At 41.0% G+C, this 17,921-nt stretch overlaps 1 protein-coding gene across 5 annotated transcripts in view; it reads right to left on the reverse strand.

Moving 5' to 3' along the window:
• NRG1 (neuregulin 1) overlaps positions 1-13,634 on the reverse strand; it is a 199,975-nt gene extending 186,341 nt beyond the window's left edge. For 2 of the 5 annotated variants that reach the window (XM_036011629.1, XM_036011627.1), the window contains exon 1: positions 13,019-13,633. In XM_036011629.1, coding sequence (XP_035867522.1) covers positions 13,019-13,124 — 106 coding nt within the window. In that variant the 5' untranslated portion in view covers positions 13,125-13,633. Of the gene's footprint in view, positions 1-13,018 lie in introns of all 5 variants that reach the window. The other 3 variants (XM_036011633.1, XM_036011632.1, XM_036011628.1) reach the window with 2 other exon arrangements.
• Between the last annotated feature and the right edge of the window lie 4,287 nt (positions 13,635-17,921).

Consider the following 17,921-nt stretch of genomic DNA (forward strand, 5'->3'; position numbering starts at 1 on the left):
ATGATTAGTTTCTAAACTGCCTCTATGTACTTAAGAAAAAATGCAACAAAAACATTTTACGGTTAGCAAGAATTGCAGAGTAAGCAAACCTCTAATTCCTATTCATTAGCCTGAATAATGAAGCAGATTATTACTTACTGAGAACTGTAAGATAAACTGGGCACATTTAAACCAGAAAAATAATGAATTCCATTTAGGAACAAAACCATGAATCACTGGTACTGGTGATTTGCATGCATATTGCAATTATGATAGGAACATAGTAACTAAATAGTAACTGATAGTAATATAACTAAACTGTCACCCATAAACTCCCACAACTTATTGTTTTGAGGAAATTACCACACTCCCTCATTCATTCAATCCTGAAGTAAGTTCTTAAGAGCAGTACCTATGCCCCTAGCCCTGGGCTGGCCCATGGTGATACTATAATGCATAAGACAGATCAAGACCTTGTGGGACTTAGAGTGTAAAGATGTGAAATGCTAAAAAGTGCACCTATAACCACTCAATTCAAAATTCTGCCGGATGAGGATAAAATTAAAATATAGAAATGAAAAACTAAAATGGTCAAAGTAGAACTGAGATTCTTTTGACTTTTGTCCTACAAAAACAAGATAAATTATAAACAAATAAATGTTCAAAATAATAAAATACTTAGATAAATAAAATATTCAAGTTACATTCTGTGTGATAGAATGAAGAAAGTTAGCTATTTATTTATATGCACTTGATATCCTCACAATTGAATGTCTCAGCATTTATATCAACTCCTGAAATATTATTTATAGAACTAGCAATTACAAAAGTAATCTATAAATAGTAAATCTATCTGACCATTTAAAAGGTCTCTCTAGTCAATTTTAACTATAATTGTTTGTTGGTACTTTCTGAAAGTAATTGAACAGAAAGTCTGTACCCACAGAAAACATAACAGCACATTCAGGCAATGTGTAAGTTTAGGACTTGGAATCCTACACATGTATATAAATAAGCAATCATTTCTCATTTCTTATTTCCTTGACTGGCCAGAAATAGGGTAACTTTTTCCATGAAACCATCAGTCATCACTTAAAGAAGAGGCTTTTAGTTACAAATGTACCATGAAACATGACAATTCCAAAGATGTCCATTATTTGCTTAATTTGTCAGGGGAGTTTTCAATAAAGCACTGCTATATTCATAATCAAAAACTAGGCTCTTACAAGTCCCAAGTAGGGACCATTTTTTATATTTCCTAGTGAGCTGACAAACGAATACTAGCGAACCCCTGTGGATCTTCTGAAGGGTCGTTCCTCTCTGTGAGTTACCGTGAGACCTGGAAGACCGCTCAGGGATGAGTAACTGCTCTCCAGGTGCTGTTGTGACTCGCTCGCTCCCGGGCAGCAGCATCACTCAGGGGCTGCGCCATCCCGCTGCGGGAAACCACGTGTCTAAAGTGACAAAATGTCCACTCATCTTTTACAGCTGTCTCTCTCTCAGAATCCTGTGGTGTCTGAGGTGTAAGAGCCATGACGTTTTCCCAAAGGGGCACGACATGGTGCAGGTCCCCAGAAGACAGTTGCCACCATGCTTCTGGCGGCCCGGAGTTTCGGTCCCGTACTGGTTCTGCGCTCAGGGCAAAGCAGCGAGCTGGCTGTGTCCTGGTGCCTCATCACGATCTCAAGAGGGAGAATGAAGTAAGCTCCCTTCCGTGGAAGGGCCAGGGAAGCACCGAAACATGGCCTGACCCTGGAGAGGGTGACCAGCTACCAAATTCAGATGTGGGGCTTTCACGAAGCTTTTTAAGTTTTGTGAATAGCTAGGCTGTAATCTGTAGCACATTGTAAGTGGTGACATTCTCTCTGTGCGTGGTCCAGTTGAGAGGCACTGCTTGGCAGAAAGAGTCTCATGCAGATTTGATCTGAGGGGACAATGAATCTGCAGACGTCTTGGGGTCCATACTCTCTATTCTGTCCCTTTAGTTTCCGTTAACTCCCGGGAAAAGGTAAATGGCCTGTCCTACCTGCCTTCCTGAAGTGTATCACAGTTCTGTTAGAGGGGATGTAAATAATGTACATAACATTTAAAACTCTGATGTTGCTTTCCAAATATCAAATATATAAAGTAAGTATTTCCATTGACATTTTCTTTCCTGTGAGGTTAAGGGCAACTGGGAACACAGAATATAATCAACATGAAAAAAACAAAAAATAACCCTTAAGATATAAGTCCCCATTTCTATGCAATTTAATATATGGAAAATTATGTATTTCTGTTTCCTATCAACTCAATATTCAAACAATTGGCCTTCTCTCAACAAACCCACCAGCTCATTTCCATAATTCTTGTATATATAATTCTTTCCCAAAATGGATAATGCATGACCAGTTTCCTCCCCAGCACCTCCCACCCCCAGGGAAGATTCCAAATATATAGCAAGGTAACCTCATTAAAATGAATTATAATTACAATCTACTTTCTGTGTTTGAACTAATTCATCTGGGCAATACAGCAGCCTTTAATATTTTTTCTCAGAAATAGATGCCAATTATCATTAATATTACTGCTATTACAAATGTTTGGAAAAATCTATCATTTCTTGGGCTATGAGGAAATCTCCCCTTATTTATTTATTTGAAAACAACTTAAGTACAGAATTAAGGAATACTAAAATTTTAAATAATGAAATATTGTGCTTATACTGTCACTCTGTTGGCGGAGAAGAGAGAGCATACAGAAAGAATATAAAAGCAGATTTAACACATATACACAAAATAATGTCTCCTTAATATATAAATGAAAAATTGTGTCAGGTAATGAACTTACTATATCTCCCAACACAATCAAAGTATGCTCCAACTAAATCAATTCATAAACTACAGTTATCTATCCTTGTAGCTCAGGAAACAAAATAGTCAACAAATGTATATCGAAAATGATTCTCACTCATTTACTCTATAAATATCTATATGCAAAGTTCTCTACTAGGCATTATGTGCCATATGCCCTTGAATATTAAGATAAGGAATGGGAAAGTTATATCTAAAGAACTAACTGGCATATATTTTAAATGATTAAGGGCATGTACGTATGCGCAAGTGTTATTTAAAATACAAGTGCACATACCTTGTTATTGTGCCAGCCTGTTAACACATCATCACACGTGTTTCTCCGGTCTCCAAAAATCAGTGTATCTTTAGGTCAAAGTTCAAGCTAGACATCAGATTAAAAATGTACAGCTGATCTCGTTATGAATGTGTTACCTATCTGGCATACACATCTCACCAATGATCCAAAGCTACAGAATCTATTTCAAATAAATATTTGATATGTATTCTCAACAACATGATATTTACAAAGAACCTCTGTGCATAGGACCTCATGGAAGAGGTACAATATTTATCAAGTTATCTTCTAAAAGACTAAAATTCAGATGTCACTGATGTAGACAGATGCAGCAAGAAAACACCATTAGACGAATAAACACTGAAAAATGCTGATTTATTATTGATATTTAAGCCCAGTAAAATTAGTCATTTATTCCTCACTCTCCACTGGGCACAACAAAAACACTAATTAATCCTCATAAGGACTACAGAAATTAATAGTGTTATTTTCCACAATGTATACATGTGGCAACTGAGGCTTGAGGAGTTTTAGTCACGGTCAGAGGTGGGGGTCGTGTGATCAGAGGACAGAGCCAGGGCCCGGCCTCCCATCTACCGCTGTGATCTACCAAAAACCAGCACCTGCCCATCTGGGAGCGAATGCCAAAGTCTCGCTAAGTGAGGCCGCCGCCATTCTCGTGTCCCCACAACCTCCCCGCGGTGCTGCTCAAAGTCAAGTTGTCCCGCTGTCAGGTGCAGAACTGCACTATGTTCAAGTTCAAGAAAGCTGACTTGGCCTGCTAGTTCAGAGAGAACATAGCTAATTTTTTTTTAGCGACAACATTCAGAAAAGGAACTTTTATTTTTAAGGTGAATACGCCAGATTTGGGGAGAAGGCAAAACGCTGTTCCGTTCTAGAATGCTGCGGAAGGCAGATTACTGCTGGCGGGGAAGGCTGGGTCAAAGGTGTCGGGTTGGACCACACCCAGGAGAGCTTGGAGCGCAGGTGTGGCCTTTTTGGAGAATCCTGTTTCATCCTGTCCCCTGTAAAGCAGGGAGATGTGGATTCAAAATATCACTCACACTCTGTACTTCCTTCACTCCATTGGGTTTGGAGAGAAGTAAAATATGCTCTTTAGAATAAACATTATTCTAACTTAGAATCATCAAAACGATGGTTTCACACGTTCACTGGGTTTCACTGATCTGCTGACGACACTGGTGCATGTTTTTTTAGTCTCAGACTAACCTTAACTGAGGTCACGGATGGCTGTGACTCGGGCCTCCTTTCAAAAACGTCCTCCTACCATAAGCTCATGTATTACATGAATATATAAAACAAACACAAAACAATCCTTTTATTTAAACATCCATAACCTTTAAAATAGTATAAACTCACAAGTAGAAAGTAAACTTTCCAAGGTTGGGACAGGGGGAGGGACGGAAGACAAAGGGAAGGTCCACCAAAAATTTTTATTCCTACACTAACCTGTTAATTTTTTTTCATTTACTAACAATTCAAATGTTTACACTGTAGGTACAAAAGAATTCACAAAAGAATTTTTGTTCCTAAACCAACTCATGTTAAACGTCATGCAAGTGTTCACATGCAGGTGCAAATGTTTACACTGTAGGCACATTATAGGCACTATCATGTGCTGTGTCCAAAATGAGTTCCCTTATCCTACATCCACTAGTCCTAGAGCAAGCTACAACCCTGACTGTCTTCTAATATGCAGAGAGTCCGACAAATAAGATGGGGAGAAGGAAGAAGAGACACATTCAGGAACAACTAGAAATTTTTCTAAGTCCTGATACATCTTTAAGAATGGAAAGAACATTTGATTCACAGAGTACATATTGCTAAACATTAAATAGCAATATATGTATTTATTTCTATTAAAAAAAGTTCTCTTGTCACTAGCATTATTTTCTTTTAAATACTGTTGACTACATCCTTCATTTTTTTCTTTTCTGATTTTAATGCATTTGGTATTGAGCTCACATGTATGATTTCTTATTATTATATACAAATGACAATTCCTAATAAATGACATCCTAATCAGTTAAGATCCAAAATTCTAAGTTGTAAAACTTTAGGACTTTATAATAGAGAAAGTTCTCTACGCATAATTAAAATTCAAATTTTGCCTTGCATAAGGTTGGATAATATTTTTTTGAAAAAATCATAAAATATGTAGAAATTTCAACTTTCAATTTTGGAGTATTTAAATATAAAACATTCAGTATTCAAAACATTTCACTGTATTTATAAATGTTTTTGTTCTGAAAAAAAAATCATTCCAAATTGGAATTTAGACATTTCTTTTTAAAGATTTGTTTTAGATTCATTATGGAACAGCTAAGAAGACTGCCACAGCTTTTTAAGAAATGCCATTTGTCCCTACAATTGTGAGATTATATGCAAGAAACAGATGAGTTACAATCACAACCACAAACCTACACACTTTAAAAAACTGGCTTTACCAATATTTAACCTTATTTATAAAGTAATTTGGACCATTCAAAATGAGATGCAATTCCACTTGACAATGAAATTCACACTTACTGAAACTACTAAAGAATTTGAATTGATATAGTGCAGTGAAACTAGGAAAAAATTTTCTACATATTATCCCATGAAATAAAGATAGAATTACTCACCAATCATCAATATTTCCTACTCAAATCTCTGTAATCTCTGTAGAAATACGGTGGGTAAGACAAAGCATGATGACAGCTTGCTAAGATGTCCAATAAAAAGTAAAGAACAGGTTGTGGTATAAATGTACAACTTTTCTCTCCAAGGGAAAACGCTCCTTGGCTCTCTAACTTTACGCTGAATGCATTTGGTACGGATATCGTATGACTTGATCCATTTATTGGAGAAAATGCCACCAGCTCGATGATTTCCTAGTTTCCATTCCCTATATATATTACTTTAACCTCATTTAATTACCAAAGCTTATAAGAACTTTTTCAAAGCTGTCATGACTATATTATGTAAAATAACACATAAAGCATAAAGAGTTCAAATATTAGATTAAAATCTATGACACTGACGATATTCAGCCATGTATGACCTAAAAATTTGACAATTTCATATGGTTCAACCTAATAAAACATTCCCTGACTCTCACATCATTGAAACTGACACTCAGCAGCTGCCCAGAGGAGCCAGCTGCCTGCCCCCTGAAGCTGTGAAATGAAGGGTTTGGGACACTGTGGCAGAGCAAAAGCTACCTACCTCCCATCAATAATACTTTTCTCGGACCAAAACAATGTGAACCATACTGCACCTTGAAAGGAGCAGGGAGGTGATATAATGGGAGTCATTCATGACGAAGGTGACAAGTGCACGAGGGAATAAATCACGACAAGTAACAGGGACTATGTGACAGTGTTACATCTTAGCCCATGGTCCGAAAGAATGAGTCATTCAAACCCATTTTCAGAAATCTGTAACTCAATCAAAGTAGGGTTCTTAAATGTGTTGGCCAGGGGTTGACGACAGAGTGTGAAGAAACGAACACAAATATGTCAGTAAAGATCCTGTGTTCAGGTTTCATGCTTTCCCTTATAACCTGGCAATGCCACGGTGAACCTTAAATGTGACTCACTCTCTCTGTGGGTACTGCCTGAACGTATTCAAAAGGAGTAAGAGGCAACTGAAAGGTGCTTATAACATGCTCAGTTCTCTGGGGAAAAGGCGATGGTAAAATTAATCTCACAGATATCCCCTTGCGAGTTCACGCCTGCATGGTCGTCATCGGGATGACGTTTCAGAATGTTCTGATTCAGAATTCTTCATGAATTTGGACTATTTGGCCAAGCTGGAAAACAAACTCCTGCTGAAGCAGCTAACTCAAGAAATCTGCAGCCTCTTCTTGCCCAAAGGTTGCCTGGAATGCCAAAGTAATTGAAGAATAAAAGGAGCAAGCAGGTAGACATTTCTGTTTGGACAGAAGCTAAACCTTGTGCAATGTCACCAAGTGCACCTCCAGCTGTACTAGTGCCATTGGAATAACAAATTTGATTATGGCGGTGGGGAAAAAAAAAAAGGAGTCATTCTTTGGGGAATAGCAATGTGATGCTCTTGGAGCACCCTCTGGAGGCCAGAGAAAGGTGACGCTGGGAAAACAAGAAAAGAGAAATCTGATCATCTTGGCCCTTCTACAGGCTGAATCCACAGATCTCACTTGAGTGGGACTTGAAAATGTTCAACCTTATTCAAGGTGACATAAGAGACATGCACAATTAATTCATAGTTTAAATGCAAATTCAATCCAAACTGTAACAAAATTCTCAAACAATAATTTCTAAATTTAAAAAAAGAAGGAAGAAATGCCAACTGATTAGTCTTACTTTCAGCCTACATTCTGAATTTTGGGGGGAGTTGATTGCAGAGGCACCTTTAAGTATTTAAAAGGAGTGTGGAGCATAATATTTTCATTAACAACATATAAGTAAGCAAGGTTATATAAGGTATTATTAATTGTCAAATTTTTAAAGTAGCCAGCTTTACGTTTATTAAAGCTGACAATAAATTAAGCTGACTCTATTTTTCTAAACCTTACTTATTCTAAAGCAACAAACACTGACATCTATTGGCATTTTGGCAGCTTTTTTTTTTAATTGATTAAAACTCATTCAAGGACACACACAGGTGCAGACATGCGTAGGATTAGGATGAATTCAAAACATAACTTATTTCTATGAGGGAATTTGGTTTGATGTACCTAATAGCATATTTAATAGATATCATTTTTCACTGGTTAAGATAAATCTTTTTTTTAAACTAATAATATCTAACTTAATTTTTTGTACTTTCTGCTTGTCAAGACAAGTGCTCTAGGATTAACTAAAATGTTAGAAGTTCATTACTTGCTTCTTTTCTGTATGAGCATTTTTTATTTTTCAATTAAAGCTGACATCCAATATTATTTTATATTCACTTCAGTGTGAAGCACAGTGGTTAGACATTTGTATAATCTATGAGGTGATCCCTCTGATAAATCTAGTGCCCATTTATTTGTTTCTTTGAGCAAATAAAATCACTCACCCAAAATATTGATGCTTGGTTTGTTTTCTTCTATCATAATAGAACATGATAAACTCTCAGTACTGTTAGAAAAATGATATTTAACATGCTGCTTAAGAAATGCTAATATAACACTGATTTGGTAGGAATCACAGTCCCAGAACTTTAAACACTACATAAGAACTTTTGTAGTGAGGAGGGGGAGGAAAGAAAATGGCACGAAATGTGGATTTATTATTTTCATTATTTTGTTTATATCTAAAAACACCTGCACTCAATTCTATGAACCTCACTGGCAAGATACAGTTACACTTGATAAAAAGATAACAAAGAACATGTTAATACACACTCTCCTTTTCAATTGCTGCAATTTGTACTAGTCCCAAAGGAGATTATGCATTCTAAGTAATAAAGTGAGGTTTAAGCATCAACTCCTTAGTGTGGCCAGAAAAGGCGTCATGTTTCAAAATCTTCTCATAGCTTGAAATCTCAACGTTTTTCTGCCAGAGATAAAATTATGTTGCACCTCACTCTACTTTCAATATTTACACTGAATTCGGGACTGTTTTCATTATATACATAGGCAGTTATGGTATTTGACATATTATCCACTTTTCTCTATATTTACAGGTAGTAGATATTAATATTTATACTCACTCTAATCTAAGGCCAGCTTTGGATTATTTTTGACCATAAAAGGCACATTTTGAAAATTATATCAAATATCTTTGCAAAGAGACAATTTGTTTCTAAAGTGATTTTATAAGCAGAGCTAAGTAAGATTTATTGGGCACTCATTACATGACTGGCAATGTTCAGAATGCTTCTATGGATTATCTCGCTTAAGTCTCATAATAACTTCATGATAATAATAATAATATGATCCCCAACGTTACATATAAGGAGACTCAGGCATGGAGAGATTAAGTGACTTTCCCATGACTGTCCAGATAAGAAGCAGCACAACTAGGCCTGAGACCCAGGCAATCTGGCCGCAGAGCTGAGTACTAGGCACCCTCCTCTTGCTGCTGAACGGGGAGGCATGTTCCTTCCTCCCCATGCGGCAGGTGACAGAGCACACGACGCACCTGTTACACTGCTTAGGACACGGTAAGTTATTAGATAGATGTCTGTGGTCCCCTTGTCAATAAATACAAAAGTGTCCAGCAGAGTGCTTGCCACACAGGTGGTTCCTGTTCTCACGCTGCTTCAATATTTTCTGATTGTATAGGTGTATCTTCCTCCCCATCCTCCCATCAATGCCATTTTCTCATGCTGCAAGTATGAGAGTAGTATTTCAAGCTTCTCCCACTTTCTGCTTCAAAAATTCTTCAAAATAAATCCTGCTGCATTCTGTAAATACTACTACATGTTTTGAATAATTACATGAGGTAAGTGGTTACAAGTCACCAAGTTGAAACACATCACTCACTGGACATTCCTCCCGTTCTGTAAACACGTGTTGCCCTGTTACTGGCGGACACTTCATATCCAGGAATGTTTGCAAGCACCTCACCCTGGGGAGCCGCTTCGTTAAGGAAACAGGTGAGTGATGTCATCGGGAGAGCACAGGGCCCTGCTTCTACACATCCAGGATACCAGGCTTCTCGATCTTTCTACCACTTGTGCTCACAAATGCCTCTTCTGCCAGAAGTGAAGGGACACCCAGGAGTTCTAGAACTGGGCTGGGCTTGATAATCAGTTTATTCCAAATCGTTGAAGAGAATAAAAAAGAATCCTTTGCAGTGTTTTAATGAAAGAAAAATGTATCAGCAAACAGATTCAAAAGGGAAACTAGGAGCCAAATACCAGAAAGAAAAAAAAAACAAAACTTCTGGGTTTGTTATTCAGGCATCAATAGGAAAAGTGTGCTAAAGTGAATCAGTAAGGAGAGTGTGGAACATGGGAGGTCTGACATCTAGGAGGCCCTGGCTATTACAGGGCCCTGGGTACATGGATCCCTGTTACAAAGCCCAGAATCATACTGAGGTTGCTTATTTTGAGAAAAGAAGAGGAATTAATGACTCCAAGGGCTTGGGACCCATAAGAACCACTATTATGGAATAGATAATTCTGTTGAACATCTGCAGCCCTAATAGTGTGCAATTTAATATTCAGTTAATTGTACAAAAATGCAGATGCTAGGAAACATAGCCATGTATGTATCACATATCAGTCACACATGGCACATGAAAGTTAAAGAAGCCTTTTCCCCCTGAAAACTTCCCTCCAACAGATGTGTTGAGGCCTCTGCGTGTAACACAGCACACAGCAGGGCTGAGAGGCTGAGTTCTCTCACCACTGTATCTCCCCCGACCATTGTGAAGTCCTGTTATAACACTGGAAGCACGGCCTGGCTGTTGCACATGTATCATCTAAGACACACGTGTCAGTGGCTGTCTTAAGAAAGGGATGAAATTTGGGATTGAAGGGCCGGCACAGGAGCCATTCCAGAGATGGGTGTCCTCCCAAGTCCTAATTTGGGCTGGCAAGTGGCCATAATCTAGTTTTGGCACCTGGAGGCTCTTCTTTGGGGGATGCCCGACATACAAAGTGCAAAAGAGGTTGAAAGAGAGGTGCGGGCTTCTGCTGCAAACCATTAGGGCTATCAGTTTCCCATTCTCCTCAGATGAGGAAAAGTACACTGGTACTTACCATTAAAAGGAAAACGACACGAAGGAGAGAAACACTGATTTCAAAGCATTACTATGCAATGCTCTCTGCTTTTATATAGAGCTAGTTTCAAGTTGAGATTTCTTTTCCCGGTAAATGAAGGATAAATGGTTTAGCCTTATGGTTTATCTGGCTTCACAAGCACAAGGTGCCTGGAGGGGGTAAAAGTTTCCTCCCCATAGAAGACTCCTTACTTACTACCTGATACAAAAGAGAGTCAATATCCTAAAAATTAACCTAGAAATGAGTTCACTCTGAGTTTCACAGTGAGATAGCAGAGAGAATGTCAGTGAGAGAGAATGCCGATCTCTCTGGTTCAGAGTGAATCAGAGCTGCGGGAATGGAAGACATAGAGTGAGAGCCACCAAGGAAGCTCTTGAACCCAGGTCAAAAGAGATCGTCAGGCAGTCACGACACAGTTACCTACCCAGCAGACGAGACCTGCAGGGCACAGAAATACCTGCTTGCTCTTAAGTTTGTCTCTCCCCACAGAACTGCCTGCTGCTTATCTGCAATGTCTGTGTTAAGTCAATGCAGCGATGAGCCCTTGACACAATGCAAACCTGTCCCTTGAAAGGGATGCTACTTGAAGCCATTGCCCCTCCTTAATTCTTCAGACTGCCTGCCTGCAGAGGGTCGTTGAAACTTCTGAAGGCAGAATATTCCCAGGCAAGACAGAGAACACCTAAAAGGCCTTCCAGTTAACTCTTGACAGCAGTTCTAGTTAGGTCTAAGGTCTCTGTGATATACTATGATGACTTCTGAAAAGACAGTAGGGAAAGCCACTTAGAGAGGTTGCTACCCAGCTCCACATTCCACGCCTTGTTGAATGACATGCTATATAGTATGTCCAAAACACGGGGTTTTTAAAAGTAAGGGAAATTTCAGTACACCCTCATTAGGGCTAATGAAGGTAATTAAGGTGAATCTGATCAGCAGTATCTTATTCTAGAAGCATGCACAGGAATGGTCAGTGACCAAACAATTACTCTCTGTTCAATTTTTGTTTTGCTCAAAACCTGGTTACAGTCTTTGCCAGCAAGCCAGGTTCTGAAATGCTATCGGTGATGCCAACAAGAAGACCGGGCAAAGTTTGTTTTCCTACTGTGAGGGATGGCAAATACTCCAGCTTATTTTCTTCAGCTACAGCACTACCAAGCGCTCCTCAATGAAGTGCTGCGTAACAAGTGTTGGGGGATACTCTCCGTGACTTACGGCAGGAAAAAAAAGCCCTTACAACTCCCCCTTCTTCTCTTTTTTACAGCATCTTTTCCACTCAGTCACTCATAAACAACTATTTATTGGGGATGCCTCCTCTCTCCAAGGCAACGTCTAAAGCATCAACTCTTCTCGGGGGAAACTGAAGGTCAAGGTGTCATTCATGTCCATGTTGATTTTCAAATACAAGATTTGTCTCTAGAAAGCCTCAACTGCCGTTTCATTTTATTATATAACCAGTAAACAGCCGCGTTCAAAAATTCAGATAAACATTTGCTTTGGGGCACCTCTCGGGAACAAACATGGGCCGTGTATTTATCAAGGAGTTTTCTTCAAAACTAGAACTGCCAAACCGAAAGTTTTGAGAACTTATTTGGAACAGACCTGATTGCTGGCACTGGACTAGATTTCATCTGTTTCGCTGACCTCTAGGAATCCCTCTCAGCTGATCAAGTTCTAATACCGCAGGAATGAATCTCCGGCGGGGGAAGGTACGCACACACCGCTACCCTACACCTCCCGCCCCTCTGCCCAAAACCCCGATGCGTAACCGCTGAAGGGGCCTCTCTCTCGACCACCCCGTTTTTCCGAGCCCCGCACGCCGGTGGGAGGTCCGTTCCCGCTTCTCTCGCTAGAGGGCAGACGGGGCCCGTGCAAAGCCCTCCTGGCTCCGGACACCGGTGCACCACTCGGGTTCCGCTCCGGGGCTAGGCTCGGCAGAGGTGCTAGTAAAAAGCTGTACCTGGGAGCACTACTTGTCCGGTACCCTCGGAGAGTGCAGGCCGGGGCTGCTGCCCTTGCACCGAGCGCGGAGTGCGGGTGCCCGGCTGAGGCTGGGCTCCCAGGTAAAGGGCGGCCCCACGCAGGGCGAGAACCGTCCGGCCCTGCGGACGCCTGGGAGCGAGGCCAGGCATCCGAAGCGTTGGGCGCGGGCGGGCGAGGGAGAAGCGACGCCCGGGAGGAGGAGGACTGCGGCGTCCTAGCGCCGCGCACTCACCTGGGCTCTGGACGTCGCCCTCCGACGGGGTCGCGGGCTTCTTGCCGGAGCCTCGGTCCTTCTTCTTGCCCTTTCCCTTGCCTTTGCCTTCCTTGCGCTCGGACATCTCGCCGAAGTGCACACTACGCGGACGGCTACGGGGGAAGACGACGCGCGACAAGTTTGGTCCAAGGGCTTGGATCGGATTTGGGAAAAGTTTGTCCCTGGATGGGGAGAGCAACCGGGCTGCGGCGCTCGCGCTGCGCAGGGGGCGTCTCCTGTCGCCTGTAGGGAGCGGCGCGGACCCGGCGTGCGGTCTGGGCCACCTGGGACTAGTCGTCGCTCCGTCAGAGAGTCACTCTGGTTCTTGGGGCTGCTCCTGTAGCCCTGGGAAGTCCTCTGTAGTTCCCGCCGCACTGGGTTCTGCCGCTATGGGCTCCTGTCCTGGCCTCTGTCCCGCGTGCTTGCAGCCCGAAGAGGGAGAGGAATTCACTGTCCTGCCCGCACTCCCATCGACCAGGCAGCCTCTGCCGCTCTGCTCCTGCCCTCCGCACTACCCCGGAGTTCGGACAAGTTTTGGGGAACTCCTCGCCGGCTCTTTTTCAATTGCCCCACAACCACCCACCTCCCGCCCGCAGGTTGGAGGCTGGCGCCTCCTTCCCACCCTCCCCTCCCTAGCCCCCTCCCTCTTCCCTACCACACCCCCACCCCGAGGCGCGGACACGCCACCGGGAGGAGCCTGGGCTCTGCGCTCCTGGGCGCAGCCCCTTTCTCTCCCGGAGCCGGGCCTGGCGGGCGGGGGTGTCGGTGCGCCCAGCCGCTGCAGGGAACCCCCAACAGGGGTCGCTGGAACCTGCGCGGAGACTCTGCAGCCGCGGCTGCCGCGGGAACCGAAACGAGCGGCCCCGGGGAGATTCAAGGACTAAGAGGGGACCCAGGGACTCTTGCTCTCTGCTTTCCTAAGTCAGGCAGCACCCCGAAGTTTTGGCCCGTTCTCTTTAATGCAGAGAAATGTTGGAGACAAAAGTTTGGAATTCCGACACCTGCCCCCCCAAATTAAAGCTCTGGAACCCCTGGGAAGGAGGGGGATGTTTGCTGTTTCGCCAGGAGATTTGGGGCTCATTCCTTTCTTACTTTATTAGTGAGTTATACACACGTAGGGCAAAGGGTGGAAGGGAGTTTGCAAGTGAGACAGCCCTAGGTATACAGCAAGGGCTCAGTGAACCTTGAAGGTGGTCAGATCGCACCACCTTCGTGGATCTGCTGTTATATGCGTGAGTGTGTGTGTGTCCCTGCCTTCGTGGGCTTAACAAAGTGCCTGTTAAACCCCATCTTCAGTTTTTCCTAAAATAAATAATAATAACCTGATCTCTTCAAAGGGGGTGTCCTAGACCCTCTCTCACTACAACTTAATGTCAAATGAACTGTAAAAGGCGATCAACAAAATTGCCGCACTAGCTGGGCGTCCCTCAGCTCTGCGGAGGGAAAAAAAAAACAAGCAGGTAGCGTGGAGATCCATTACTAGAGGTGTTTAATTCGTTAATGCTAGCTTGCTGGGATTCAAACTTTCCTCGCAACCGCGGGGGAAGCCTGCTTCTCCGTCCCTTGTCCTCCCTCTGGCGGAGAATTCCAAAGAGCAGTGCGATTCGCGAAATGTTAGCAGCCAGCTGCGAAGGACACAAGTTAAAAGGCCAGAGTAATCCGCGCCGCAGAATGATCCAGAGTCGTGTCAAGAAAACATTCCAGGAGTGACATCACAGCTGTGGCTAGCTTCAAAGGTGCATTTACAGTGATAGATCTGTGTTGTGGTCAGGAAGAGGTGAGTGCGGACGATCCGTGTGTGAAATTAACATTCCACTTGAAAAGTGACTTGCTCCTGATCTTCCCTTGTGTGGGGTTAATGGGAACTTTGGGGTATGTTTTGGAATAGCCACGATTTGAATAAAGATGAAATCTTTACATTCAAGGGGGGGCCTCCTTGATTGTAGGAAGGGAGAGGGGCAAAAACATTCATTTTGAAACTGTCCTGAAGTAAGAATAATTTCATTCTCATTTAATGCACATGGTAATAGGAAACAAACTGCTGGGTGGCTTGAATTGTTGAAAGACATCTAAGCGGCATCGACATCATTATCGTGAAAAAGTTTGATGCTCAAATATCTTCTGATAACCTTTCAACAAACATAAATGTAAATTTTACTGGGCCACAAAAACAGCAAAATGAAGGAAAAAGTTACGAATATAGCTGAATAGCACTATAATATTCCATAGAGTCTAATGTAAAACGGAGTCCTGGCGCTGGCTGAAATAACCCTGCTTTCCCAGGAGGGGACGCTCTCAATAAGCAGGAAACAGCCACATTCAGAAAAGGGGAGTCCTTTCAAAAATGGCACTTTATCTCCAGGACAGCAGACCCTAAAAGGGCTTAGTATAAAATGGCTACATGTCATCAAATACATCATTATTTTTAAATTGAAGGACATAAAAGGAAAACATTTTAGAATTTAAAAAAAGCTTCAGGCCTTAACCCTCCCACAAAAAAACAACAACAACAAACAACAACAAAAACACAGGAAGCCTGTAGTAAAACCCCTAGCTATGGAAATACTGTAATTCTAGCATAATTCATCACTTTTGTTTTGGATCTAGATGTTTTACTTCACAAAACATTTTATTAATTCCTTATTGCTGTCATTTTGCAGTGAGGATAATGGAAGATCCCTCAATTTTGTGATAATTTCCCATTAGAACAAATCTGTAGGAGTAGGCAGTTTTTCCAGACCAAGCGTGAATGACGGACAGAACAGCTTGCTGGTTCCCAGCGCCTTTACCAGCAAACATGGCAGCCTCTAAGTGATGTCAGGGCTCCTACAGAAATGCTCAGGCCTGGGATGAACGGATAGAAAGGGAGGAAGGGGGATATTAATAAGCATTCAATAACTGTTGTTCCTCGCTTTGATGAGATAGAGAAAAAAGAGGACAAAAAGCACAATGGTAAATGTTGAAAGAACAGTAAAGAAAGATGAGGAGGTGGCAGTCGCAGGACAAGGTTGATCCCCGGGACTTTGCTCAGATTCTGGAGTCATATTTTAATGGTTAGTGGCCACTGACTGTGTCAGGGAATTCATAGCAAAATCCAAAACTTTTTTCTGCTAACACACTGCTTATAAGTCTTTATCTTTTATGTTACCTCATGTTACTTTTTCAGAGACTTGTGTTGTTTGTGACTAGCTAAAAGATTGACCAAACAAAAGTCCATTTCTTTGATAGTTAAATATTTGTGATTTATCAAGAATTTGAGATTGTCTTTAAATTATTCATCTCTGTGGTCAGGAAGTGGCAAATGAATTAAAAAAACAAACAAAATTTGTAAATGATTACAATGAGATGGAGGAAGAATACTTTTCCTTTTTTGAAAACAAAAATACTAACCTCAATCGTCTCATTGAGGACAATGGCATATTTTCATGGAATAATTGATCAATGTGTTGTGTATTGTTCGACTCTCAGAGCGTGTATCATAGAGGGGATATTGGCTCTCAGGCAAACATATGACAAGCTGTCAACAATGTCAACTCTTGAGGAACAGAGTGGAGATTTATAAATACGCAACTTGAGAAATAAGGCAAAATGGATATTCTGTATTAAATGACAGCTTAAAATAAATGCAGTCATGTGCCATAACATTTTTTTTTGTCAATGCTTAATGCTTAATTTTTAGAAACATCCTTAGAACCTACAAAGCTGGCCATTTCTCTCACTAATTCTCATTTGAAAATACCCCAAGAAAATTTTTAAAAGAAAAAAATATACAAAATGAAAAAACATTAACACATGAAGATAAATTGCATTGTTGCAAACTACTGTGCATATTAACAAAAATGAGAATTTAATCTACAATTCTGCAAATAGATATTTAAATTAAGTAACTTAAGATAATTTACATAAAGGTCACTTTTTAAAAAACTTTGCAACAAAGTCGGCATTCATAAAGATGCATGAATGCAAGAGACAGTCTCACTCACCAGAGCCAGCTCCAAAAGGAACATTGAATGTGCATATGGCTTATTCATTCATTTACCAAGCATTTACTGAAATAAATGCTGGAGAGAAGAGAAACAAAAATCACCCCTATTCTCATGAAGCTGTTTTGTGAGCAAGGTATAAAAACAAATGAATTATTATGATACAAATGAAAAGCAAGGCCAGATAAGTTTTCTAGGGCCTGAAGCTCATAAAAATTGGGAGATGGCTTTAAAGGAAAAGAACACAAAATTAAACTGCAAATTTAAGTCCAAGAACGTGAAAGGGACCATTGGATATAAGAGGACTTGAAGAGTAACCTTCATTAGCTTCGTGGTAAGTTTACCTTTAGTGGTTCCAAGGACATTCCACCATCTGCACAATTGTAGTAATGGTCAAGGGCAATTCTACGCTATCTTAGAGATTAGATAACACTATCACTATAAATAGGAGACATTAAGGAGCAATCAGAAGACATACACACAAAACTGAAACAAGCAGAGACTATCGTGTGAGGAAAGTGAGATGAAAGGAGCCTTAAGAATTCACAGATTAGCAATTATCCTGTATGTTTAGACTCTTAGAACCAACGTGCAAGTTGAATTCATTCAACAAAGAGCTTCTGACCAGTGGTAGGCCCTGGCAAAACTGGAAATGGTATCTTCCATTACATTTGGCAAATATTTAACAGAATTACTAATTAACCATATTCTGTTGGCTGTGAATAGTGAGTGAGTCAGTTTGAGAACAAAATTGTGACTTTAGAATCCAAAGATAAATACTAAAAAGAGGTAATGTTCAAACAACAGTAAATGAAATCTGTGTTTGTTTTTCTGCTTGTTTGTGTGATTTTAAAAAATTACTATATACTGATGATATTATTATGTATCATTATTATTAT

The sequence above is a fragment of the Phyllostomus discolor genome, chromosome 11 (assembly GCF_004126475.2).
Source record: "Phyllostomus discolor isolate MPI-MPIP mPhyDis1 chromosome 11, mPhyDis1.pri.v3, whole genome shotgun sequence".
NCBI classification, from domain to species: Eukaryota; Metazoa; Chordata; class Mammalia; order Chiroptera; family Phyllostomidae; genus Phyllostomus; species Phyllostomus discolor.